The following is a 24,876-nucleotide window of genomic DNA, read 5'->3' as shown; positions in this document are numbered from 1 at the left end:
CTTTTCCAGGTAGGTGTCTTGATCCAAGAGGCGCCGTGCTTCTCAACTACAACAGTCTAACATCCGTCACAAGACATCGCTCCACAATTGACCATTTACCAAAAAGCCGCCGGCCAACTATCCGCACCATGTCTTTCGCTCTGCGTTCTCAATTCCGCCCAGCGCAACTTTACTTCCGCTCCCTTCGCACTGCTGTCAGGGCATACTCGGCCGATGCTGCGCCTGCTCCCATAATTCTGCCGCGCCTGCGCGAGGACATGAAGACGGCCATGCGCTCCAAAGACACGGTGCGGCTCGGCGTCGTCCGCGCCGTCCTGGCCGACATCACCAATGCCTCGCACTCGCAGAACCCGGTCGAGTCTGACGGCAAGCTGCGCGCGCTGCTGCTCAAGAAGATCCACGTCGCCAACGACGCCGTGGACCAATTTCGTGAAAACAAGCGCGACGACCTGGTTGAGAAGGAGCAGGGCAGCATCGACGTCATGCAAAAGTACGTCAAGGAAATCGAAGAGGCCAACGGCTACCTGTCCCCGGCCCAAATCGAAGACATCCTGAAGCAACAGATTGCCTCCATGGACGAGCCCAAGAACTTTGGCGCAGTCATGAAGATCATGAAGGGTCCCCAAAGTCCGGTGAAGAACAAGCTGTACTCGACCGAGGACATGGTCGACTCCATCAAGAAGCTGATGAATCTTTGAACGACTACCGAGTCACTCCCCCGTTGATCTTTTGGCCTCTTTCTATCTCCTCTCCTGATATTCAATTAGGCGCCAGGGTGTTGGGAACACAATCACGTGCAGTATTAGGCGCAGGCGTTTACATAAACAAGTTGTATTCCTGCAGGCTTCGGGAAGATTTCAATTCAATGGGTAGATTGGACAGCATTCCCAGGGTACACGAGTAAACGGCAGTCATGCAGACCCTGACCCAAAGATCAGCTCGCTTCGAAAGGCTAGAACCTTGAAACCTCGACCAGAATTCACGCTCGAAAAGGAAAAATCACAACAAAGAGCGAAGAGATAGTTTGCCAAACTAAATCAATGCTCCCCGTCGTCCCCACCAGACTACTTGCATAAGCTAACTAACCAGACGTGCATTGCCATTTTAAGCCTACGCCAACGCGACAACCAAACTCTGCAAGAAGGCCGCTCATGTTGCCTAGGCAGTAAATGAGATGATCACTGACTGTCCTTACACGACCCGATGCGACGCTACAACAACGACAGACAGCAACAAGCACGCTTGCTCGCCACCCGTTCAATGCACCCGCTCAATTCAACAACCACACGTACCTTCCTCATTCCATGCAATTACTTCCTGTATCCACGGTCAACTCAATGCGCACTATCCCATCCGACCCAGTCCCTGCCCATAACGCGCCACACGCGCACTTCGCCGCTGCGCAAATCAGCCATACGAAAGCTTTCGGCCTTGACCTTTTTGTTCTCGCGGCCCTGCTCGTACGCGCGAATCTTCTTCTTCGTGCCATCCCATTCAATAACGACGCCGACGTGATCAGGCTTGCCGACGTCCATGCTGTACTTGGCGTGCATGGTGCCGTGTTTGCCCTGGAATTTGGCGTTGCGCAGACTGATAATGTCGCCAGGGCGGATCTCATCGTACTGCTGAACCGAGGCATTTCCTAGATTGGCGTAAACAAGAGCACCGTAGGCACGCGTACCGATGGGCATCAGCGCGTCGTTGAAAGGCGCAAGCAGATCGAGGACAAGGGCCTGGGGTGACCCGTCACCGACGACGGTATCTTTCTTGTTGTTGACTTCATCGGCAATGCGGCGCCCAAAATGCTCGTACGCTGCCTCCAACTGGTCCTGACGCAATTTGGGCGGCGGTGCCTCGTGGCGCTGCTCTAGCGAAGCCTGGTCCTGATCGTGCGAATAGTAGCGTGCTGTAACGACCGTTTGCGAGTAGTCCTGGAACAAGATGTACACATCTTTTTGGACAATCGCTCTGCCACCGCGCTTAGTAGTGGTAGACTCCTCGATCTCGAAGAGGACATCCTTTCGGTTTTGGAAGACAGGAGGAGGCGTGTTGGGCTGCGACCACCACTTGCTGCCGTGACCAAGGTCGACGTCATTGGCAATTTGACCATGGTCCATAGAAGGGCGGGCTTGGTCCATCGAGCGACGTGAGCCGATGGCCCGGTCGACATCAACGGACCGGCGCGAGGCCTGCATGGACGCTCGCCCAGGCGAGTTTGGCACCACAGATTCAGGAATCTCCTGATGAGGAGGCGGCGGCGGAGGTACTGCGTGTCGACTCATCCGCTGACTCATCCGACGCGGTGGTGGACTGGCATACAGCTCATCCTCCTCCGCTTCCTCAGCGGGAGTGGCAGGCTCTCGAGCGGCCGGCGGAGGAACCGGAGGCGGCTGGGGTGCCCGAGCGCCCGCGCCGGGCTTGAAAGGGTCATATTCGTCTTCTTCCATTGGCGACTTTGCATCACGAGGGAGAGGTGGCGGTGCAGTTCGTGGCGCATCGAGGGACTCCCTGGGAAGCGGAGGAGGCACAGCTCGATGGAGATCCAGAGATTCCCTCGTTGGGGGAGGGGGCGGCGCTCCCCTTGGCGCGTCGATAGACGCTCTTGAACGTGGTGGCTCTTGGGGAGGCGGAGGGGGAACCGCGCGTGGGGCTGTGCCTAACGGGACAGGAGGGGGTCCCGTGACAGGCGAACGGACTGGAGTGTCACCAGCCAAAGTGCTATCATCCTGGCTTTGGTCCCTAAGATGCGCCTTGAGAGCGTCCTTGTGAGTCGCGGTAGACGCTATGTCGGTGTCGTAATCGCCCTCATAGTCGGTCTCGCCCTCCTCTTCCCTCTGCGCATGCAAGCCGGGAGACAGCGTGTCGTCCGTGGATGCCTTGCTTGGAGGGGCTCCAGGAGGCGGCGGTGGCGGCGCTCTACTATGAATGGGAGACACAATCGGGCTACCCATGGGGATTGGGGGGACTGCACGGCTCGAGCGCTTCTCCGAACCTGTAGAGGGCCTGGACGGCACATGGGGAGAGGTCGGCTCCGCCGAGTGTGGTGGAGGTGGGGACTGGGGGACAGGAGGGGGAGGTCCACGGACCGGAAGCTCTTTGGGCGCTTCAGTGTCCTCGTCATCCAGCTCATCGCTCTCGTCGTGACGAGTCGGAGCGGTGGGTGGCACTGGCGGAGGCACAGGACGAGCTATGAACATTAGCGGACGCATCCCCGATTGAAATGACTACATACTCTCGAGAGGTGGGAGAGGCGCGGCACGGTCACTAGGTGAGATTGGAGAAACTGCAGCAGCTTCGTGTGCATGCGGGATCCTCTCTTTGTAATCGTAAGCATGAATCTTAATTGGAAGGGACCATCAAGGGGCATCGTGTCCGGCAAAACCTACTCAGAACCTCAAGAGTCAAGATGCACTCCGACAAGCCGTCCGTGGTGAAGGACGACCAGCTTAGTGTGGAGCTTCGAGACTTTCTCGATTCCGAGGTTCTCATAGGTTTGTGCGTCGCAGCAACCGCTCGTTGACGCGTTTGGAACATACCTTGGGGATGGCCTTTGTGCGAGGCCTCTGACCTCACATCTTCAACGTCCGGGACTTCCTCCGCGCTGTATTTATCAGTCACGGGGTGGCTGGTCTCTTCTTCCTTTTCGACAGCGAGTTCGGTTCCTTCGGAGTCGGGGCTTCGCACTGCAGGATGCGGCATGCCAGGAATCGGAATCATGGGGACGCGCTGGGCTGGCGGTGGAGGCGACTGTTCAACCTCACGCCTGCTTTCTGTGGATTTTCTCTCCGAACCAGAGCCAGACTTCTTCGGGGGCTTCATACCAGGCATTGGCATACCCCCAGGTGGACCAAACATCCCAGCCATGCCCATTCCTCCGCTCATCTTGGCCATGCGTTCTCTCAGCTCCATGCGCCGGCGAGTTTCTTCGTCCATTTCTTCCTCTTCCTCCTCTTCCTCATCTTCTTCCGCTGCATCCTCCTCATCACCAACCTCGGGCTCGTGAACAGGCGCCGCCGGAGCCCTCGGTGCACTGATGGCTGCTGCTTTGGCACGACTCTTGTCCTCATCGTCCTCAATGCTCGTTGACAGTCCTTCGGCATCTTCAGTCGTTTCGCCAGCAGCAGATTGGTCGGCCTCATTGCCATCACTGAGAGGCTCTGAAAGTCTGGGCTCGGCGGCCTTTGGCACGTGTGGATGACGTTTCTTGGCGGCATTGGCCTCTTCCGGATCTCCGCCTTCGGTTGTCTCGGAAAGAGGTTCAGTTTCATGGGACTCAACACGCTTCTTAGGCGGGCGCTTTGGTTTCTCAGTCTGGCGCTCAGCTTGGCGCGCAGCTTGTTCCATTTGCTGTTTCTGTAAAAGCGCGATTCTCTCCTTGAGGCTCGTAGGTTTCGGCTGGTCCTCTTCCCCTTCAGGCTCGGCAGAGGCACTGCCGGCAAGACCAGCCTTTTCAGCACTCTCCTGATCTTGGGCTTGTCTTTCAGCGATCTCTGGATCCTCATCCCGCCTGTAGATCTTCTGAGGCGCGGCCTCGCGGGGAGGTGGAACGTAGGCATCGCGACTTGGAGGTGGAGCTACAAATGGTTTCTTGATGAAGCCGGTTGATGGCCCAACTGGCTTGAATGGCTTTGGGGGAGGGGCAGCCGCCTTGTTGAAAGCTGCAATGCGATCCTTGAACGACTGGGGCTTTTCGGCCACGGGCGGGGGCGACTTGCTGCCTGACGAAGTCGAGGTTGTCGCGGGAGGCGGTTTGGAAGCCTTCGGAACTGGAGGCTGCTCTTGAGAAGAGACTGGCGGAGGAGACATGGGCGGTTTGGGCGCTTCGGCCTTTGCGGGTTCCGGAGCTGGTGCCTGTGGGATGACGGGCGACTGCTCCTGAGGCTCTGGCTGGCTCGACGGCGCGTTGCTGGGCGCATCTTCAACAGACTGTTGCTCAGAGGCAGAAGGCGCTTCGGGCGGCGGTGGCGGCCTCGCGGTACGAGTAGGCCTTGGAGGAGGAGCAGGCTCGAAGCGCTCCACGAAGTTTTTGGGGAACAAGCCCTCCTGTTTCCCCCCATTGGGAGCCGTGTACTCGCCGATATACCAGTCGGCATCCTCCTCGGCCGTGACAGTGATGATGGTGCTCTCGGCAAAGCTCAAGTCGTCCTCATGGCCCGAGTTGTAGTCGTATATGGCCTTGACCTTGAACGGGGGTGAAGCCATGGTGGATGCGGGCCCAGCGCAGGGCTAGGAAGCGTGGTGCGGACTGAGGGCCTCGGTCTGCTGCGGCCAGCCCGCTGCGGTGAAACGGGATTTGGTCGAGGCAGATGGAGAGCGGTACAATGGATTGTCTACGAGCAGTGTAGGCTGCTGTGCTGGCGGGGCATTGCGTCAGCGACGGAGCTGGAGGTGACGGGGAGAGGCAGCTACGGGGAGGAGGAAGCGTACGTACCGTACCGTGCCAGGAGCAGACAGAGACGAACGGGCGAGGGCGCGATGGTGCAGGTTTGGGAAGCGATTGAAGTGCTGCGGTGGGAGAGACGGGGCGGAGCTAAGGAGAGAGCGTCATCTGGCTGCGGTGTGGATGGACTGTGGAGGCCCTGACCTAACTGACTGAGCTCCGGCTGGCCGCGACGAGCGAAGCAAGCCCGACGACGACGCACCAAGCCACTGACACCTCACGTCGCGAATGCATGCACTTGCACTGCCATCACCACCAAGCTTCATCACCAATGCCTCCTCCTCCGAAATTCGACGCGAGCGCTGCGCTGCCCAAGTCCATACTGCGCAAAATCAACAACGCGCCACCCGTCCATTCCGTCTCCCACTCCCAAGCACACTCCCACGCGCCGCCCCAGGATCCACCGCCGAGGGCGCCGCCTCGCCGAGACCAGCGCTTCAGTGATCGAAACAGACAAATAGCTCTCCACCATGCCACCTTGATACAGCAGCAAAAGGACGTCGAAGCTCAGATTCTTGATGCCATTGTCCACCTTCTCGACTTTCCGTCCTCCCCGGACGCCGATCCCAAGCGCCCTTCGCCCGCTGACGCGTCACAGTTCAAAAGCTTGATCATGAATTTCCAGCCCTCCGACTACGATTCCCTACTGGAGGAGCGCAAGTGCGCTGGCCGCTGTAGCTACGCGCTGTGTCCGAAGCCTCCCAAGGTCGACAAAAACGGTGCCAAGAAAAAATTCGTCGTCCGCGGTCGAGACCTGCAAATTGTGGATCGAGAAAAGCTGGAGTTGTGGTGTTCCGAAGACTGCGCGCGTCGAGCCCTCTTCGTCAAAGTCCAGCTGGATGAAGAGCCCGCCTGGCTTCGAAGAGCCGCAACGTCGGACGGCTTGGAGCTCATGATTGACGAGCTACCATCGACATCCGAGCCGCGCTACCTCAACGAAATCATGTCAGACTTGTCGTTGAACCACTCGGATTCCAGAGACGCACAAGCACTCGATAAGGCCATGGCCGACTTGGCATTGGAGAGAGGCGAACCGATCGAGTCTGCAAAGTCGAAAGGACTCGTCAAGGACGTCGTAATGGAAAACGCCAGCGTCTCAGCACCCCAGCCTCCTCAAAGCACTGCCCACACATCCGTCGAGGGATATGAGCCAAGATCAAATCCAAGGAATCTGCAAAATCAAGACCAAGACGATGATGGGGATTGGGTATTGACGTAGCGTCTGGGACGACGAGGGCAGCCAAATTTTGCATCAGCCGAGGAAGGGAGTCTGCTGTGCTTTCGATCATACACCCGATTTAATCCCGGCCGGCGTTTGGATGATGAGCCATGTACTCGCATGAGAAAGATACCCTTTGCGTGGAACCTTGGGAATTTAGTTATGGAGTCGAACTTGGGCTTGTATTTATCAGCCTTCTGAATTGGTATTTGCTCTGCTGTCAGAAATAGAGCGCGTTCCAATGCATCTAATTCAGTAGGCGGGTGCTATGCGTGGATGGGCATGCGGCGATGGTATAGTTTCTGCGGCTGCCTGCAAACACATGGTGCAAGCAGACTTTACTTTGTCAAGTGTATGGAATATTCAAATTACAGCGTACTCGAGTGAATTACAGATACTCCGTGAATTGTTCAAAGATATCAAGTCAAGGTGCCATACCCAACCAGTCTCCGGCCGTCTGCCAGTCTCATGGTCCGTGCACGCGCCGGAGGATCGGCGAAAACTAGTGGACATTTCGAGCTCAACTCGACTTGCGACCAGCACAACATCGTCGCATACGGAGAGGCACCACATCCGTGGAGCCCTCTTTCACCATGTCGACACGAATGGCAGCGCGCAGGCTGTCTTCTCCCACCGCAAACCTGTTGCGCAAGTCTCGACTTTTCTCGCTGCCACCACCCATTCCGCCGCCGTTCGAGGGTGACGGTGCTTTCCAGTCCACTGTTGGCTCAGACACCGCGACCCAAGCGTTTCCGACCCACCAGGCAATAGCGACACCGACATCGAGTTTACACCGCGGCGATTGGGGTCTGAAACGACCTTTGCCTATGCGAGAGACCACCAGGTCATCCGCCCCGGCGATGAGAGTCTTCGAAGTGGACACGATCAATTTCATCACCGATTTCGAAAGCGCTGGCGACCACGTGCGAACATTAGAAAAATGGCAGGAAATGAACATGCCAATAAGCCTCCCTGGACGCAAGATTGGAGCATCTCAAACACCCGCATTTGTCTCCGCATTCACCGAAAACGAAGACAACACGTACTTGGATGAGAACATGCGCGAAGAAGGTCAGCGCAAGTGGAGATTCAAAGGCCCTTCGGTTGGTGAGATGACCTCTGGCGATTTCGAAAAGTTCTTGAACACCAAGGTGAAGGGGGCGAAGAGAACCTTTGGTCTTTTCTTGAAGGAGAAGATTGAAGAGTCTACTCTGCATGAGCGAAGAGAGGCAGCGAGGAATCAAGGAACCGATCCTCCTCTATACGCGGATATCGAGCTCTCGCCGGAAGCATTCCAGGCGCGAATTAAGAGGCTCCGTGAAGACACAGGACTCTCGTCGCCACTCAGCCGGTGGATTATGGAGTACTTTGACATGCCTCAACTCAGAGCGGAACCCAAACCCTACAAGATGGACAACCAAGAATTGCTCCTGGAGTCCGAGATGAAGATTAGCAAGCCTCGAACCCATCCATCAGCCGGTCTCTCGTATCTTCGCACTCGCAACTTTATGGACAACCATCCCATCCTGGGACCTCGCGACGAGCACGCGCCTATTGAAGCGCGCCTGCTGTCATCTACAACGGAAACCAACAAGAATGCCAAAATTGGTGTGGCAGGCATCGTTTCCAACCTCCACAGGCATCAAAACGCAGACAGCAGGACCTCAAACAAGTACAACTTCGACGGCAAGGGTGGTCACAAGCTTTGGGTTACTCCGACTCATGCAAGCGTTGACTCGAACGGCCGCATCAATCTCGAGACAAATCTCGAAAATGAGTACAAGGTAGCAAGTCGGAAGGGCGAAACTTTCATCGAGCCAGAATTGGAAACCTCGTTGCGGAAGACAGCAGAGCGGGCAGCCCCTCTTCCCCCGACATCAATGCCGTCTTTCCAGCAGATGTCATCTTACAAGGGCGGCTCTCAGAACACTGAGGATCTTATGAACGTCATCGGGCCACGCAGCTCGTAGGAAGGTGAAAGGTCCCGCATTGTGCGGCAAGCAGTGGATTCAGGGTCGGATAGGATATGCGTTGTGTGACGGGAGGCTGCAACTCAGCCTGGGTCAAATATCAATGCCACTCGAACAACATCTCTTCAAACATGTTCAAACTGCGTGTACATGCCCTGAAATAGAACTATCCTGTAAATCTGCCTGGTTGTAATGTCGTCTTGGCATTTGGCGGAGTGCAATGCCAAGAGCGGAGTCACGTGGCATCGGCCTCGCTTGTCGAAATTCGCCGACACCCGCACAGCTCGACTTGGGTTTTCAGCGAAGCGACATCCCGTTCCTGGACGAGACAACGACGACCGCCGCCTTGGACAACTCTCTCTCCTCAATCCCACCACCTCCAGACAGCCAAAATGGGTCGCGTTCGCACCAAGACCGTCAAGAAGTCCGCCAAGGTCGTCATTGAGCGTTACTACCCCAAGCTCACTCTCGACTTCGAGACCAACAAGGTTCGCGCCAACCGCTGCACGACCGACCGCAGAGACCAGCCATGCTGATGAGTGTGCCCAACAGAGGATTTGCGATGAGATTGCCATCATCGCCTCCAAGCGCCTCCGCAACAAGATTGCCGGCTACACCACCCACTTGATGAAGCGCATCCAGCGTGGTCCCGTCCGCGGCATTTCCTTCAAGCTGCAGGAGGAGGAGAGAGAGCGCAAGGACCAATACGTCCCCGAGGTCTCTGCTCTCGACTTCACCCAGAACACCGACTCTGGCCAGCTCGACATTGACCAGGAGACCAAGGACATGCTCAAGAGCCTCGGCGTACGTCCCCCTGCCCCAAACGCCCCTCAATCCACCATTTTGCTGACAGCCCCTCGCAGTTCGACTCGATCCCCGTCAACGTCGTCGCTGTTGCTCAGCAGCAGGTTGCCGAGCGCCCCCGCCGCTTCGGTGACCGCCGCCCCGGCCAGTAAATTCGTCCATCGTCGCGATCCGATCGATGGTAGGTGTGGGCGCAAAGTGGGACAAAAGGGCTTTTTTTCGAGGGTTCGGATATACCAGGGACAAACGGACACGATCATGATAGCCGTGGAATGAAAAAAGTATCTTCCCCACACAAGGTGTCGCCGAGTCCGAGGGCTTGCCCCGAAGACGAAGCTTGATTGCCAATTTTACTCCCCCCTTTCCTATTGGTGTGAGTGGTGTGTTGGGCTAACTTTAGGGTCCTCTCGTGGTTGTGGACTTTCACGTCAAGCTTTGAGAAGCTGGACTGGCCAAGAGATGGAAGACCGCAATGAACAACGTGGTGATTCATGTGGGAACTCTGGAACATCAAAGTCTTGATGCTGCATGTTTGTTCATGTTGCGGTCGTTCAGTGCCCCGTCTGGGTACATGCCAGGTTCAAGAGTTTGCAGCTAGAACGAAGCAGGTAGGTCTAGTAGTGCTGTGAATTCAATCCTTTTCTCCTCTTCTGATCTCCGTCCCCATTGCATGGTCTTGGCTCTGTATCCTGCTCCGTTCCATGCATAGAGCGCCAACTGCAGCATGGACACGCCAAAACATCTCACGAATAAACGACGAGAGCAGAGTGAACGGTCTTGGTGGCACTCATCCAAAGCATGACGAATGCTTCTTGCCAACGGCAGCCTCTTAATACCCGCAAGCAAACGCGTGTCAGCCAGGGAATCAAGCCAAACCAAAAACTTAAAATCAACCACACCACCTGGTCGTTTTTGGTAGAGTGCAACACCAAGACGGCGGCTCTCGTCAAAACACAAATTGTGAATACGAGAATACGAAGGAAGCGTGGCAGCCCACTGCTACTGGATTAATAATGGCAGGTGTGTTGTAGCACGCGAGCAACATCAACGCTCCAAAATCCTACATGGTCATGCTGCCTAGATACCAACTTCACGACCATGACGGATCGAGGACAGTAATCACAAACCGCAAAGACAATTATTCCTCGCACTCACTTGCTCACTCACACGGCACAAAAACCAAAAGCAAGAGCGTCAGAACGGGGCAGCAGCAATCCCACCACTCCAACGGCCACCCAAGCACCATCCCCATCCATCCATCCACGCGCACACAACACCGAGCCGCAGGTACAGTACCACTCACTCACTCTCTACTCTCCCACACTCCGACTAGCCGTGTCCGGCCACCAACAAGCCAAACCAAAACCAACCAGTCAAATCACCCCACCCACATCTCCTCCCACAACTTCAAACGTCGCGACGAGACCTTGGCCGAGCCAACGGACCAGTCAGACGCGTGCAGCGGGTGTTGGCATTGGGGGACCGTGCCTGGCTGGGCTGGGCTGGATGGGACCTGGGCTGATCGGTCTGGAATTTTTTGCGGAGAAGGCGTGCAGGGTGAGTGGGTGGGAAGGAGGGAAGGAAGCGGCACTAGCCGCTCGACGCCACCCACCTACGCCTTTTTCGCGTGGGTGGAGGGGACAGCCTGGAGAGGGGAGGAGGGGAGGTGGTTCGGCATGTGCCGAGGGCATGCGTGCGTGGAGGGGAGAGACAGATGGGTTGGCGCAAGAACCTACTGTACATACGCACAAGACGGCTGTTGTGTGGGGGCTGCGTGATGCAGACAGCGGAGTGCGGAGCAGGGGAGAGACGACCAAGACAACGGGTTGCGGTGGTGGCGGTGGCATGATGCCGAGCACGGCCAAGGGCTGGGCCAACCACATGCTTGCACCGGCCAAGCCAGGGACGACGCGAACGCGTGGAATGCATGGGATGGATGCTACAGTACATACAGTATGAAAGACTGGCTGGCAACTACACACCTGTTGCCCGCAATGAGACACATCCATCGTCAACAAACATCTGAGGATGTCATGATCAAATGCTCTTTGGACATGATGATTTTTCTTGCAGAGCAACGTCACCAAATTAAAGCGTTGCAAACGAAGAAGAAGAGGAAGAAGGCGCAAAAGACAGCCAGCCCCCTCGGATTTCCCGATCATTCGAACAACTACTGTATCCAATGTCCGATCAACTACCGTTACTCCACCCCCCGCCAGCCAGGCACACCCCTAAGACACCAAGACACCAAGCCGCCAAGGCGAAGCGCGGCGCTGGCGCGGCGTGGGGGCAGCAGGGAGGGGCAAGGCAGGTGGTTCTTAGGGTAAGTACTGTATGAACAGACACAAGGTCGACAACAAGTTTCTTGGATTGGCGAGGTGTAAAGAAAAAAAAAACAAGTGCGTGTGTAGAGCAGTTAGATCCAGACTGCTGGTCCATGAGGTTTGGAAGACTGGAAAGGGGAAGGGGTGAAAAGAGAGAGAGAGAGAGATCCAAAGAGAGCGAGATATCTAACAGACAAAGGATGGAGGCGTGTTTCTGTCGATCGTTGTCTGCTGGAAAGGACAAGGTGATATCGATGTCCTGTTGTGTGATTCTCCTTCCTATCGGGTTGACTGCCGAGTCGACGAGGAGCAGTCGAACTCGTCATGGCGACTTGGGGTAAAGTGTAAAATAACCATGTTTGAGCAATACCTAGACTGTGAGCGAGCCGATTTAAATGACTGCAGAAATAAGATCACTCACCGACTTCGCAGACGAAATTCGGCTGATCCAACATCAACACCTTTTTGCTCTTGAATGTTTTGGACAGGTAAGCAAGCGCTCAAACCTACATCAGCAGCCTTTTCCAGAAGATCCATGCAGCCAACCACACACAGTGCACGGTCGAATCAAAGTGCTGAGTCTCAACTTATTTCTACCACCGCACAGCATACACCAGATCGCAGCAAGCATCTTTGGGGGGAAATAAAACGAAAATTGTATTTGGGGCCGACGCTGAATGGCGGGTGAAATATATGAATGATTACGCTAGGTAGCTAGATATGTAGGTATATTGCAAAAAGACGAGAAAGAAAAGACAGATGGATAGGTAGAAGCGGAAGGAAATTTTCATAAGGGCGTGAGGAAGGAGGAGGAGGTGGAGAAGGAGGAGGAGGATCTAGATAGGTGGAGAGTCTGGGAGACATGCGTGGTGGGGCGCGATATCGAGGGGACGGGAGAAGAGGTGGACTGCTGTGTCTGCGACTGAGAGGGGGCATGGAGAAGAAGAATCACGAAGAGGGAATGATGTGGCAGAGATTTTTGGGGAGAAGCCATCAATCACCGCGTCCTCGCCGCCTCCTGCCCCTGACCCTGCATCCCCGACTCCTTCTTCTGCTGCAAGCCATCTCCATCCTCACCTCGCCTCGCCCCGCCGCACACGTCCGGCTTCTCGTCCCGCGCCGCGTCGTGCCGGCCGGGCGTCATGGTCGAATTCGACTCGCGGCGATCCAGCGGCGTGTCCACCTTCTCAACACCATCCCCCTGCTTCTCCAACGCCGGCTTAAAGCACTCGTACGACCGCAGCACCCTCTCGCGCTCAGTCGACGCACGCCCGCGGAACGGCAGCAGGTCGTCGTCGTCGTCGACGTGAATGTCGTGCGTCGCGGCGGCCAGCTCGGGCACCTCGCCCAGCAGCCCCAGGTCCCACTCGTGGAACCCCGAGTCCTGGTGCACAGGCGGGCTGAAGAAGCGGGGCGAGTCGCTGCCGCCGTGCGCCATCGTGTGGCGGCGCGGGTCCACGTCGTCGAGGTCGTCGCGCGTCGTCAGGCCGACGAGGTCGTGTTCGCGAGAGTAGCGGTCCGACAGCGCGAGGGGGAACGCATCGGCGTCGGCGTCGCTATCCAGGTCCAGCGAGGAAGGGGGAACGGGGACGGGGGGCTCGGCGTCCTGGATGCCGCCGACGCCGGCCAGGTCGGCGGCGAAGAAGGCGTGGTGGTGGTGGTTGTTGTCGTTGGGTATTCGGTCTAAAAAGTCGAGAGGCTCTCGCCGCGGTGTCGAGAGACACACAGTTTCTTGCTCGACGGCGTTGGCGGAAAAGGCGCGGTGGTCGAGTCGCAGCGCGCCGTTGTTGACCAGCCGCGTGTTGCCGTCTTCGTAGATTCTTTCCCAGGCGCGCTCGTGTCGTTCAGGGGGGTCGCGTTCGTGCTCGGAGTCGCCGTCGAGCGACAGGGAGGAGCCGGGGCGCATGAAGGGCGAGTTGTTGAATTGGTTGCGGTCTTCAAAGGCGGAGAGACCTGCATCGGCGACGATATATGACCCCGAGCTGGCGGCTTCATATTCTGTTGGCGGACGGACATCTGCGTAGCTAAGGTTTGCAGAGGAAGCGCGATGGTTTCTCTCCTGACTCCGGCGATGCAGAGCAATATCCTCATGGCCAACAGCCGTGAGCGGATCAATGTACTCCTTGTCCGAACGGTGGGTTGTGTAGCTGTGTCTGGCGGCGGTATGCGGCCTAGACGCCAGCGAATGAGTTTCTGGGAACCGAAGAAGCAATTCTTTGGCCGGAATCCTATCCCGGGGATCCTCGCCCAGACACGCGCGAACCACGTCTTGATAGTATTGGGGAGGGTTGCTAGGCATGGGATCCGCCAGTGGACGCTCCTCGCGCTCTGGCTCGTCCTGCTGCTCAGCAAGCGCCCACAGCACCATGCCCAGCTGGAAAAGATCAGACTTGACGCCAATGTAGATGCCGACGCGCTGGCCAGACTCGATGAGCTTGGCGAGCTCCGGAGGCTCCCATCCCACGGGGCAACCCCGACGGTTAATGTCTATGATTTTGGCGTCGTCGTTGGCATCAATGACAATGTTTGAAACGGTAAAGTCGCCTTGGACGTAGCCAAGCTCGTGGATTTCGGAAAGACCGCGCACAATCTGCTTGGCCCACCTCTCTCGACGGGGCCAGGGCATCTCGTCTGTGGCCTTGCCGTCGTAAATCATGTCGACGAGGGCGCCCTTGTCGGCGTAGCTGATGAGCAAGCCGGTAACACGCTCGCCCGCGTCGTCGGTAATCAACCCCGCGAAATCAATCACACTCTGCGACCCCTTGAGCTGGCAAAGGGCGTTTGCCTCGTACAGAAACTCGTCTACCGATCCGGGCCCGGGTATCTCTTTCTTGATGTAAACGCGACCAGAAACGGAAACCTTGTAAACAAAACCAGACAGATGCGATTCAAAGTGAATGTCACAGTCTCTGTAAAAGCGACAGTCCAAATGCGCGACGGAAGAAACGGGGGGATAGGGGATCGTCTCGTTGACGTCCTCTGTGACGTGTACATGAAGCTGGCCGTCGGTCGTCTCGAGCCTGAGATTCGTGACGGTGTCGAAAAACTGAACTTCGGCCAGAGAGTCGCGGATGGCCTCGTAGATGCGCTCGCTCTTGTCCCGTTGGTAGTGGAGGCTGTTCAGGGTGGCCTCGAGCGAGTCGGGATCAGTGTTGCGGTAGTCGATGGTAATGGTCAATCTCCTCCACTTGTTTGGCTCCTCGGCATATGTCATGAAGAACTTTTGGCAGTCCGAGTTGTCGCGGAAATGCATGCTGAGGTTCAGGATCCACTTGGTGTCCAATTCATGCTTGATGATGCGCTCGTCGACGCCGTCACAGCTGTCGTCGTCGTCGGACATGTCGCCCGTGGTGGAGAGCGGGGGACGAGGGAACCATGGAGCGCCATGATCCATGTGCGGGTCGGCGTCGTCGTGGTTCATAAAGTCTGCAGCGGGACCGCAGCCAGGCGGCACCAGCAGCGAGTCGTTTGTTTCGGAGGCGTACGGGCTCAAAGAGTCTGGAGCCGAACATCTCAAGGCAAACTTGGGAGGAGGGGAGCTGTTCCGATGCGAGGTGCCGGTGCTTCGTCGATCAGCCGAAAAGGCCCTGCGCTCCGCGTGGCTCAGCTCGTTTGCAAGTCGTTGCTCTTCCGGGAACTTGAAGGGAACAACGGCCCTCCTCGACGGCCGCTTCTCGTCGTCATCTTGTTCGTATTGCTTCTCGGACGGCGTGTCGTCCTTCTTGAGCCAGCCTCCCAGCCGACTCAATGACAGCTTGTCCCACTTGAGGGATCTTGGATTGGCAAGGTGCGGCGTCATGGTCTGTCGAAATTGCAAGAGAAGAGGACAAGCTGGAGGCGCCCGGGCAGACAGGAGAGACTGCGGGCAACTCCAGCTGATGGTACTCGGCAAGACCGATCAGAAGTGCAGATGGGCGCAAAAGGGGCAAGGCTGGGGTCGTCCAAACTACGGTTCGTTCATGCTGCTGCGCGTGCGACGGTAACATCTGATGGCCTGGCCTGAGGGGGTTGGGTTCACGCGCGCAGAGGCAGGACTCGAGGCATGTACGTCGTCATGGAATTGGAGAGGTAAGAAAGGCGAAAAACATTGTCGAGATGGAGGGCGACGGCTTATTATCTTGTTTGTCGACGGGCAGGGTTGCAGGGCGGCACAGGTATGGCTATGGCTGCACTCTCGACGTCCCGTCAGAGTCAGATGCAATTGGGCGCCCCAGTCAGCAGCAGATGAGCCACAACTGCAACGACAAAGTCACTCCGTGTGCGACAAGTCAAGAGCTGGACTCGGACGATTGGAGCTGGAGGAATTGCGGAATTGCGTCTGTCCCGCCACATCCATACAAGACGAAAAATGCCCGACAAGCTCTTCATGCGCTGACGGCAACTTTTCTTCCACTCCAAGAAAGTCCAACATTCCTTTTTCCCTCGTGGCCATGCATGCAGGCGCCAAAATGCGTTGGCGATGCTTTTTCCGGCCTTCCTTGCAGCAGCAGCTAAGCACCATCGCCCACTCGCAACCGCCGCGCTTCTCCGCGCGTTATTGATGTCGCCAGTTCTCTCCAATAGGCTCACAACCTTCTTCTCACGACGTCGTGACAGCCCCAGGCCGGCTCGGTCCGTCGTCCGTCGTTGTGCCCTGTTTAAACTTTTTTTTTTTTACTACTGCCAACCGTCATTCCAATCCCGTCAATTCCTGTTACCTACATGTTCTCTCTCGCTCTCGTCTCATCTCAGCCTCATCCTTTAACAGCCTCGCCATATACTAATTGAAGACAGCCGCCTGCCTTGCCTGGCTCTGCCCGCCTCGCTTCCACGAAACCGCGAGAATCCATCGACACCCGGCACCGCGCCATTGGACGCGCAGTGACGCTTTGGCTTCCCCAATTCCTCCCCAGTCCACCACTATCCACCACCATCCATCCGACCATCCATCCGTCATCGTCGTTGTCACAGCCAGCCAGAAAAACTAAGCCACGCAGGGCCCAAAGCCTCACATACATTCCAAAATTCCGCGCGCGCGACAAAGCCCATCCCATCTCCGCCCCCATCCATATCCCGTCCTTTGATTGGTACCGAGTCACCCACAGCCCCCGCGACCCTGACGCCAACGCCGTCCCGTGTGTAGGTTGGGCGGCCCGGTGAGCCGCGCGCGTTGACCGCTTGTTAGCCAGCTACTCAGGACATACATGAGGATATCGACGGATTGGTTGGAAGGGGTCGGTTTGATGTGATGGGATGGGGGGAGGAATGAATTTCTGCGGCTGCTGCTGCTGTCGACTGATTTTGAATTTTTGCTTGCAGGCTGGATTGACCACCTGCATGAAGGACTCGTGTCTGCATGTGTCGTAGGTACTCGCATTCCCAAGGCGACGTAAGTACATGTATGTACCTAGGTATGTGCCTGCCGATGCGATGCACATGGTGGCGCATGGAATCAGATCAAAACTTCATTCCTCCACCCGCCAAAGAGGCTGCGCTGCGCGTACCCCTCTCTGCTTTTGCAATCCTTCATCTGCACAGCGCCCCGATCAAGCATGACATCAACAAGAAAGCATCCAACGCGCAAGCTCCTCCATCAACAAACCATCCTCCGGCATCCTACGTCTTCAACCCGCCATCAATCTCAACCACACTGCCGTTCATATACCTTGCGCCCTCGCCCATCAAAAACGCCACCACATCGGCCACCTCCTCGGGCGTGCCCAACCTCCCGAGCGAATTGCCCTTTGCCATCCTCTCCACCGCGTCGCCTCCCTTGACAATCCCCGCATTCGTCGGCGTGTCGATGTACCCCGGCGCGACGACATTCGTCCGGATGCCGCGCGGGCCCAGCTCCAGCGCCATGCTCTTGCTGAAGCCGATGAGCCCGAACTTGGTCGCGCAGTAGATGGCCTGGTGAGCCGACGGGTGCAGGCCGCAGATGGACGACACGTTGACGTAGGAGCCGCCGGGGGAGACCATGTGCGGGATGGTTGCGCGCGTGATGTTGTAGACGCCGCGTAGGTTGACGCTCATCAGCTTGTCCCAGTACTCGTCGGTCGTTTCCTCCAGTTTGTAGGACGTGGGGTTGACGCCGGCGCAGTTGAAGACGTGGTGGAGTTTGGCGTCTGGCCCGCCGAAGCGCGCACTTATGTATTCCGAGACCGCCGTGCTGCTTGCGACGTCGAGCTTTTCGATTTCATGCTCAGCGGTGGCCCCCGGTTGCGAGCGACACAGCTCTAACGTCTTGGAGACTCCATTGAGGTCGACGTCGACGAGGTATAGGGTGGCGCCGAGCGAGTGAAGCTTGAGAGCCGTTGCGCGTCTGTTGTCTCGTATATCGTGTTAGCTCTGTGGCGCCAAAGGTGGGGCAATGAGTTGCTCTGTCGGTGTACTGGGTGTGACGTTACCCGATTCCGCTTGCTGCGCCGGTAATCAGAATGGTTTGGCCTTCGAACGGGAGAGACATGGTCGCAACGTGAGGTCAATTGCTCTGCGTCGCGAGCGAGGACAAGATGTGAAGAAGCTCATCGTTGCTAAACGTGGGGTCAGGATGGCGGAAGAGACAGTGGGGTGGGATTGCCTGCATGACGTTTCGCTTAGCAAAGCTTATCCCAAGATATCGTACAGCTCGATGCTTGTTTCGTCGAAAATGGGGGTCCATCAACTTCACCGTCCAAGCCTCATCACGACTGCGCTCGTGCTCCAATGTACAACAGCTGTTTGGAAGTTCGAGAGTGGCGACCACTACACGCAATGTTGCCCCAGACACGCGTTCAGGGCCCCAGTCGCCTTGTCAGGGGTCCCCATCGTGGCTGGTACCAGGGACATACCGAACCGAACGTTCTCCATCATGTCAATCCGAGTACGAAGGAAGCGCATTCGAGCAGGTAGGTAGGTGGGTAGGTAGGTGGGTAGGTAGGTGATCCAATTATTTATTGAATGATAGGGTATCTGTTTACGAAATGTGCGCTGCTCAATCAAGAGTCCTGGGGGGAGCGAGGCAGTCTGCTTCTCGTGGCCCCCATCGCTGACGTGACTGCTGCGAGCGGGCAGTGTCTAGTGCAACGTCATCTTCTGTTGGTCGCGTCTTTCCTCTGCTGCGGTGGTTGTTCGCTACTTCGCTTGTCGCCTCTTTTTTTTCGCTGTCGTTCCCTGGCTGAGCCCCTGATCGACCGTTGGTCGGAGCGAGCAAAAAAAGCGACAGGGATGATGCCGTGCCGACCTGTACTGCCGGACCGGGAACGATGGGAGCACCCACGTAGAAAAAACTCCGAGCCCACTTGCGGTAAACAATTCCATACAAAAAAAATTCCGAACGCCGATACTCCCGAACGGCCATGTTTTTTCCCTGATGCTGTGACGCCGATGACAGCTGATGATGATTTACACTGGGCTCTGCTGCATCTTGGCGTTGGCCAGTTGGATCTTGTACTTGGCCTCGTCGGACTTGTTCATGTAGAGGAGGGCGGTGAAGTTTATGGCGCCGGCACAGAGGAAGAGGAGGAAGAAGCCGGCGCCCGTCAGCGAGGCGGCGGAGCTCGACGTGAAAATGGTGCAGTTGGTTGCGCAGGGGGTGAGGGAGGTCGAGCTCGAGGTAGACGAAGAAGTGGTGGTTGTGGCAGTGGCAGTCTCGGCCGCGACGCCCTGGGCCATCATGGCAATGGCCATGAGGGCGAGGTAGGCAGGAGTCCTAGAGGCGGCCATTTTTGAAGGGCGAAGGAGGTGGGTTCAAGAGATCTGCCAAATTAGACTCCACACAATCAATCTTGATGGACGTCGACGACTTACGGTTGACGGGGCTTTCAAAGGGAGAGGGCAGGAGGAGCTGAGAGAGAGGGAGCGGTGGGAAAATGGACGCGTTCTGCTTAGCGGCAACGGGTGGTGTTTAATAGTCTTCCACGGTCCACAAGTTGGGGGCAGGGGGCCAGTATCCACAACGGGCGGCTCTTGTATTTTAGACCGCTCCGGGGTTGCTGTGCAGTGCGGGCATCTCATTGATCAACGACTCCTTTCAGCCTTGGGATCCAACGGGGGGAGGACCGGCCATATCCTAGGCGCCATGTACGGTTCGGGAAGACGGTGAGCGCAGGTACCACGAACAGCATGGTGGGGACTGGACAATCAGCACCATAGCGGGGCTGGGACCAGGGCAGTGTTGAAAAATACGCATGATTTACTCCGTCAGGTCGTTGGAAATTTGGCCGTCATGGTAGCGCACGGCACAGTCGAGGGTCTGTTGGAGATTATCTTGCCCTCGGCGTCGGCACAGAGGCGCAAAGACACGAGGAGGATGGAGGAGTAGAGGAGCCCATGGTGAGGACAAGGTCGAGACACGGCGGATCAGACGTCAATGGTGGCTGGCGTTGACAGGAGCAAACTCCATGGCTTGCGGGCGTCAGGCGGTGCAGTGTTGACGACGACGCCGCGAGGACGCGTAGCCCTGGGAGGTCGCCTCGGCCCGGCCAGTGCCAGGGCTCGAAACGGTTTAGCGTCTGCTGGAACTCGCCGAACCTTTATCCAACCCTGCCTGCACACCTCACCTCACCACACCAACAGTCATCCATCCAATCGCTCTTTTATTACAGTGCCCATCCTGCTCTGCTCCAACTCTTACCCACGTCGTCCTTCTCAGCCTTCTGGCACAGATCAGTCCACAAAACACGCTTGTCCCGTCAAAAGTTCTTTCGGACAATGTTTCAGTCGCATTAAATACACCAGAGGCTCGAGCGCACAAAGTTCAGGGGACCGTCTTTGCGCACTGTGAGGAGTCGCTTAGGTCTCTGCTCCGCTCCAAGCCGGAACGTCTGTGCTGTTCTGCTCTGGTTGGCTGTGCGTTTGCCAATTTCTACCGCATCTTTTTCATGTCGTCTGTTCATTCATCCATGGGGCGTGAGCATCAACCGATAAAACCCAAGTCGTTGTAGTCGACCACATGGACGTCTCGTGGAGACCCCTCATCTTGGCGTGCCGTGAAACATGAGGCAACCTGTGCGGAGAGAGGTCTCTGGTGGTCATTTTGCCGGCTGAGTAGCTGTTCGAGGTAAGAAATGCTACTTGAGTGCAGATCACTAACAATAAGCTTACTTTATGCCAGCAATCAGTGTATTTAAGATTTTCGACCCCACGACCAGCTGACCACTTATCCGCCCATCTGCCACGCGCGGATCTTCCCTAGCGAAAGAATGTCTTTGCATTGTTTATTTCCGACTGCCACGATGGTTCTCACTTTCTTTGATGATGACATTGAGGCTGAGAATGCAGCCACACCCAAATTTCTTCGAGATCGACTCGGATCTCCCGAGATTCTATTTGTGGATCTGACAAGGCTCAGCAGCTTTTTGGCCTGTTCGATTGCATCACCGCTTGAATAATCAGCAGACAACGAGACCTATCCTCGTCCTCTGTAGTCACTTTTGAGGGTTCCTCTACAGGTCACAACAAGCGCAAGAACCTCGACCGTAAAGACATGAAAGCAACAGCCGTCTGCCACGCGAATTCTTGCAAACGGACGATTTAAAAGACCCTTGGTCCAGACATTTGGTAATCCATCCCTGTGTTACTCGAGCCTCCGATGGGCCCTCGAGATGCGGCACGAGGTTTTGGTCATCGCGGAGCGCCCATGGCCCGTCCCGTTTGCGGAAAGCAAGATAGCTCCTTCTCCAACTTCACCTGGCGCTCTCCTACGCCGGTACCACGGTTTACCTGCCATTGTAGAGCACGATTGTTGGTATCGATGGAAGATATTTGACCCGGTACAGGCCATGTTGATTATCGATCTTGAAAGCAGACAAAGCCGCGCTAGTTTGTGGCTACAGAGAACAAAGAAATTCTACACCACATGAAGTCGGGCAATGTCAAGCGTCTGTAAGATCGTATTTTCAAGAGCTGGCGCGCATCTTCCTTGCTTCCATCCTCTCGCGAGCCGAGCCTTTTGGATCGCGACCTGTAATCTTCCCTCCCATCTCCATCATCAAAGCTGGAAAGCACGCGGACCCAGGCCGAAAGCTCTCGGCGTTCGTAGGAGGGTCCAGACTTGAGCCGATTCCGGTTAGTGGCAATCTAATTGATTGGAGTCGACATCTTGACCCAAACTCAATGAGGATAGTCCGCTCGTCGACCCTGGAGTTTTGGCGACATCAGACCCCAGCCGAACTACACGTCGGGTTTAGCTGCGGGAATACCATGCGAACTGTGCTTTGATTGGCACAGGGAGTTTTGGTAGACCAGAGCCCACTATTCGCCCTGAAGGAACTGCCTCTTGCACAAGACAGCCTTACAACTCAAGGCCGCCTTCCGCATTCAGGTTGATGTGGTACAAGAAGCGCACTCGAGTACGACTTTAATATTGAGCTACTCTCCCTGGATGAGCCAGGAGAAGTTAACCTCCTCGCTTAATCGACTTCCTCACCTCCCTGGAGTCCGCTCAATGACATCGCTCACGATGGGCAACAATCTAGTCACCCCGTCAGAAAACCTGGCCCCCATTCCTCTTGTGAATGAGAGGGCAACAATATTGGGTGTGAGCGTGGTGTTTGCGGTATGTAATGCAAGGATCTCGAGCTCTGATTATCTCTTATGTCCATCGTCAGGTACTCGCAGTGTCGGCAGTCATACTGAGACTGTACGCCCGATTCAAGCTCGCACACGCCGCAGGCTGGGATGACCTTTTAGTATCGCTCGCAGCAGTACGTGGAGCATTTGATACAATTTGCACCTAATACTAACTCACATCAGATTTCTTCAACAATAGGCACTTCTTTATTAAATGTCTGTGAGTATTCTTGCCTTTGTTTAAATAGTCCTGGTAAATTGACCTAACAATACCAGTACCTTCGCACGGTCTTGGGCGTCACCTGAACACTCTCAGCTTCTACCAAATCCAAGACTATCTCTATGTAAAATGCTCACTGAAAGTTGAAAGGCCACTGTGCTAACGTCTGCAGTGGTTTTGGGTAGCTGAACTCTCCTACATCTGCAGCACCACTCTCATCAAGGTGTCGCTTCTCGTGCAATATCTCCGCCTGTTCACAAACCAGCGTGGGATGCTTCGACTCATCATCTGCTTGATCATTTTCACGACCATCTGGGGCCTCTGTTTCTTTGGAGTCTCAATGTTCGGCTGTACACCGATAAAAAAGTTCTGGAAATTGTTAACGCCAGGCCATTGCGTCATCGGGGATGGGCACAGCTTTTACATCACTTTTTTGGTGCACGCGGCAACTTCCATGGTTTTGGATTTTGTGGTTTTGTGCCTTCCACTTTTCACCCTGTCGCGAATTGATCTGGAAGGGGCGAGAAAGTTTGCCGTCGCTGGCATGATCACACTTGGCGCTATGTGAGTATTTCCTTTCTGGAAACAGGAAGACTGGCACTGATTTCATTGGCAGAGTCAGCATCATGAATCTTGTCAAGGTCGTTCTCGTCGTCAAGACGCGGGCTGGATTCTATCCCAACACGGACCCCACCTTCTACGCTCCCCCGGGTGTGTTATTATCAGCTCTGGAGGTCGACTTTGCCATTCTGTGCGCCAGCATCCCAATCTTCTGGCCCATCATCTCGACCCTCTCTTTCGGGCGCATCTTCGTCGTCGACGAGGTCGTGGTGCAAACGCAGCAGCGCCTCAACCGCATGTCATCGTCAAACTTCGATATCGACTCGGAAAAGGGCGAGCACAAGCCCAGCTACTCGTACCACTCCAAGGACCCATTCGACCTGGAAGTGAGGCCGATGGGAGGCGATATTGGCGCGTTTTCGAACCATGGCGACGATATTGAGCATTCCGTCAATATTGAGACGACACAGGTGCCCATGGATCAAATACGGCGCCTGTGTTGATGATATGATTATGATTGTTACGATGATATGAGTAAAAACTTTTTTCGGCGAATGGATCGTCACTTGATCAGCATTCTTTAAGACCAGCAATTTCAGCAATTCATTGATTTCCTATCTGTACAGCAGAAGGGGAACGAATGCTTCTCATCTGTTCAACGACATGAAAGAAAACACAGACTCGCAGCACGACCATCGCTCCCTCAGTACGCTTTGACTCCAGCAAATTGAAGCAGCCGGTCCGTCAATACCGGAGGCTCCAAAGGCTTGTCGCGGTTCTGCGGGTCAACTTTGCCATCCCTGAGTGGAGGGCCCTGTTGGCGTAGGTTGCTGTTCAACGTAAGCTTTGACGTCCAAGCTGTGTTCAAGACAATGGCTTACCAGTGTGGCCAGTGAGTAGTGCCCTGCCATTGCGAAAAGAGCTGGCTCTTCATCTTCACGTCTTCTTGCTTAGCAAACTTGGCCGGGGTCATGCAAATGTACTGCACATGGCGAATTTGGTCGCCCTCGGGATGGCGGGCATAGTGCATCGTCCGCGAGTCCCACAACACAAAGTCGCCGGGCTCCATGTCGACCTTGATCATTTCGCATCCGTGGTCCTCGAACCACTTGACATCGTCTTCGGTGAAGATGAAGAGGTCTTTGAAGTTTTCCTCCTCTGGCGGCTTGTCTTCGTGGTCGGCTTGCTTGCGCGTTTGATTGAAGAACTCGTTGAAGAGCTTGCTCGAGCCTTTCATGAGCATGAGTCCGCCGTCCTTTGGTCCGTTGGGTGCGTAATTCAACAGTCCCTGGACGCATTGCATCCCAAGTCTTTCGGGGCTCTGATCGCAGTGCGGCCAAGGAGTCCACTTGAGGTCCTTTTGGCGAGGCAGAGTGATGTTCATCCCGTCAAACGAGCAGAGAAGTTCATCAGTACCCCACAATTTCGTAAAGACGTCAATCACACCCGGCTCCCTACGGGACTTGTCAACAATAATAAAGGAAGCATACAAGACGACGTACATTCTGGACTCCCACACAAACTTCTCATGGGTGGAGGAGTAGGCAAAGTACATGCCACCCTTGAAGTTGACGGGCAGGTGGTCCTGCGTCCAAGTGCTCTCGTCATTGGGATCGAAACCGCGGTTGAACGATTGCAGCCACTCGATCTGCTTTTGGCGATAGTACGCAGCGCGCTCGGGGCTGATTACGTTTTTGACAACGGCACAACCATCTCTGTGGAAGTCATCCCGCCAGTCTCCATAGACCGTACCGTCGTGGGTGAAGAGGTCGTTTGACTCGAGACTGCCCATGTTTGTTGCTTGTATT

The 24,876-nt window shown here is 55.9% G+C and overlaps 13 protein-coding genes across 13 annotated transcripts; 8 read left to right on the top strand and 5 right to left on the bottom strand.

Moving 5' to 3' along the window:
• Window positions 1-128: 128 nt before the first annotated feature.
• BKA78DRAFT_297873 (Yqey-like protein-domain-containing protein) lies at window positions 129-698 on the top strand (the record flags this gene model as incomplete). Its single annotated transcript, XM_066886825.1, has 1 exon — window positions 129-698. One exon carries the CDS (start codon window positions 129-131, stop codon window positions 696-698), a length of 570 nt encoding a protein of 189 aa, XP_066742115.1.
• A 318-nt stretch (window positions 699-1,016) lies between these two features.
• BKA78DRAFT_179095 (uncharacterized protein) lies at window positions 1,017-5,478 on the bottom strand. Its single transcript, XM_066883384.1, has 4 exons — window positions 5,432-5,478; window positions 3,537-5,349; window positions 3,233-3,316; window positions 1,017-3,187 (listed from the first exon to the last, which is right to left on the bottom strand). Exons 2-4 carry the CDS (start codon window positions 5,200-5,202, stop codon window positions 1,335-1,337), a joined length of 3,603 nt encoding a protein of 1,200 aa, XP_066742114.1. The 5' UTR covers window positions 5,203-5,349; window positions 5,432-5,478; the 3' UTR covers window positions 1,017-1,334.
• A 233-nt stretch (window positions 5,479-5,711) lies between these two features.
• On the top strand, window positions 5,712-6,659 carry BKA78DRAFT_254588 (Rtr1/RPAP2 family-domain-containing protein; the record flags this gene model as incomplete). The annotated part of the gene is made up of 1 exon (XM_066884918.1): window positions 5,712-6,659. The coding sequence occupies one exon, from the start codon at window positions 5,712-5,714 to the stop codon at window positions 6,657-6,659; it is 948 nt and encodes a 315-aa protein (XP_066742113.1).
• A 534-nt stretch (window positions 6,660-7,193) lies between these two features.
• Window positions 7,194-8,759, top strand: BKA78DRAFT_320773 (mitochondrial 37S ribosomal protein bS1m). Its single transcript, XM_066888972.1, has one exon. The coding sequence runs from the start codon at window positions 7,253-7,255 to the stop codon at window positions 8,627-8,629; it is 1,377 nt and encodes a 458-aa protein (XP_066742112.1). The 5' UTR covers window positions 7,194-7,252; the 3' UTR covers window positions 8,630-8,759.
• Window positions 8,760-9,021: 262 nt separating this feature from the next.
• On the top strand, window positions 9,022-9,585 carry BKA78DRAFT_297869 (40S ribosomal protein eS17; the record flags this gene model as incomplete). Its single annotated transcript, XM_066886824.1, has 3 exons — window positions 9,022-9,117; window positions 9,182-9,433; window positions 9,493-9,585. The coding sequence occupies 3 exons, from the start codon at window positions 9,022-9,024 to the stop codon at window positions 9,583-9,585; spliced, it is 441 nt and encodes a 146-aa protein (XP_066742111.1).
• Window positions 9,586-10,041: 456 nt separating this feature from the next.
• Window positions 10,042-11,300, top strand: BKA78DRAFT_178978 (uncharacterized protein). Its single transcript, XM_066883382.1, has one exon. The coding sequence runs from the start codon at window positions 10,498-10,500 to the stop codon at window positions 11,209-11,211; it is 714 nt and encodes a 237-aa protein (XP_066742110.1). The 5' UTR covers window positions 10,042-10,497; the 3' UTR covers window positions 11,212-11,300.
• Window positions 11,301-13,951: 2,651 nt separating this feature from the next.
• On the bottom strand, window positions 13,952-15,052 carry BKA78DRAFT_226763 (kinase-like domain-containing protein; the record flags this gene model as incomplete). Its single annotated transcript, XM_066883696.1, has 1 exon — window positions 13,952-15,052. A coding segment is annotated over one exon (1,101 nt), but the record flags the coding sequence as incomplete, so codon positions are not given.
• A 599-nt stretch (window positions 15,053-15,651) lies between these two features.
• On the top strand, window positions 15,652-16,564 carry BKA78DRAFT_178886 (uncharacterized protein). Its single transcript, XM_066883380.1, has one exon. It carries the CDS (start codon window positions 15,747-15,749, stop codon window positions 16,296-16,298), a length of 552 nt encoding a protein of 183 aa, XP_066742108.1. The 5' UTR covers window positions 15,652-15,746; the 3' UTR covers window positions 16,299-16,564.
• On the bottom strand, window positions 16,395-16,947 carry BKA78DRAFT_178848 (uncharacterized protein). Its single transcript, XM_066883379.1, has one exon. The coding sequence runs from the start codon at window positions 16,800-16,802 to the stop codon at window positions 16,491-16,493; it is 312 nt and encodes a 103-aa protein (XP_066742107.1). The 5' UTR covers window positions 16,803-16,947; the 3' UTR covers window positions 16,395-16,490.
• Window positions 16,948-17,352: 405 nt separating this feature from the next.
• Window positions 17,353-18,202, bottom strand: BKA78DRAFT_332748 (3-oxoacyl-reductase; the record flags this gene model as incomplete). Its single annotated transcript, XM_066890011.1, has 3 exons — window positions 17,353-17,861; window positions 17,883-18,058; window positions 18,144-18,202. 3 exons carry the CDS (start codon window positions 18,200-18,202, stop codon window positions 17,353-17,355), a joined length of 744 nt encoding a protein of 247 aa, XP_066742106.1.
• Window positions 18,203-18,481: 279 nt separating this feature from the next.
• Window positions 18,482-19,455, top strand: BKA78DRAFT_178968 (uncharacterized protein). The gene has a single exon (XM_066883381.1). It carries the CDS (start codon window positions 18,676-18,678, stop codon window positions 19,444-19,446), a length of 771 nt encoding a protein of 256 aa, XP_066742105.1. The 5' UTR covers window positions 18,482-18,675; the 3' UTR covers window positions 19,447-19,455.
• A 2,384-nt stretch (window positions 19,456-21,839) lies between these two features.
• Window positions 21,840-23,675, top strand: BKA78DRAFT_178991 (uncharacterized protein). Its single transcript, XM_066883383.1, has 6 exons — window positions 21,840-22,273; window positions 22,326-22,421; window positions 22,471-22,507; window positions 22,564-22,631; window positions 22,680-23,071; window positions 23,124-23,675. Exons 1-6 carry the CDS (start codon window positions 22,100-22,102, stop codon window positions 23,569-23,571), a joined length of 1,215 nt encoding a protein of 404 aa, XP_066742104.1. The 5' UTR covers window positions 21,840-22,099; the 3' UTR covers window positions 23,572-23,675.
• Window positions 23,676-23,771: 96 nt separating this feature from the next.
• On the bottom strand, window positions 23,772-24,860 carry BKA78DRAFT_297864 (uncharacterized protein; the record flags this gene model as incomplete). The annotated part of the gene is made up of 2 exons (XM_066886823.1): window positions 23,772-23,898; window positions 23,950-24,860. The coding sequence occupies 2 exons, from the start codon at window positions 24,858-24,860 to the stop codon at window positions 23,772-23,774; spliced, it is 1,038 nt and encodes a 345-aa protein (XP_066742103.1).
• Window positions 24,861-24,876: the final 16 nt, after the last annotated feature.

This window comes from Phyllosticta capitalensis (genome assembly GCF_038381095.1).
Source record: "Phyllosticta capitalensis strain CBS 128856 chromosome Unknown BKA78scaffold_8, whole genome shotgun sequence".
NCBI lineage: Eukaryota > Fungi > Ascomycota > Dothideomycetes > Botryosphaeriales > Phyllostictaceae > Phyllosticta > Phyllosticta capitalensis.
Note: the sequence above shows the minus strand (reverse complement) of the source record. Positions and strands in the feature narration are given on the sequence as shown.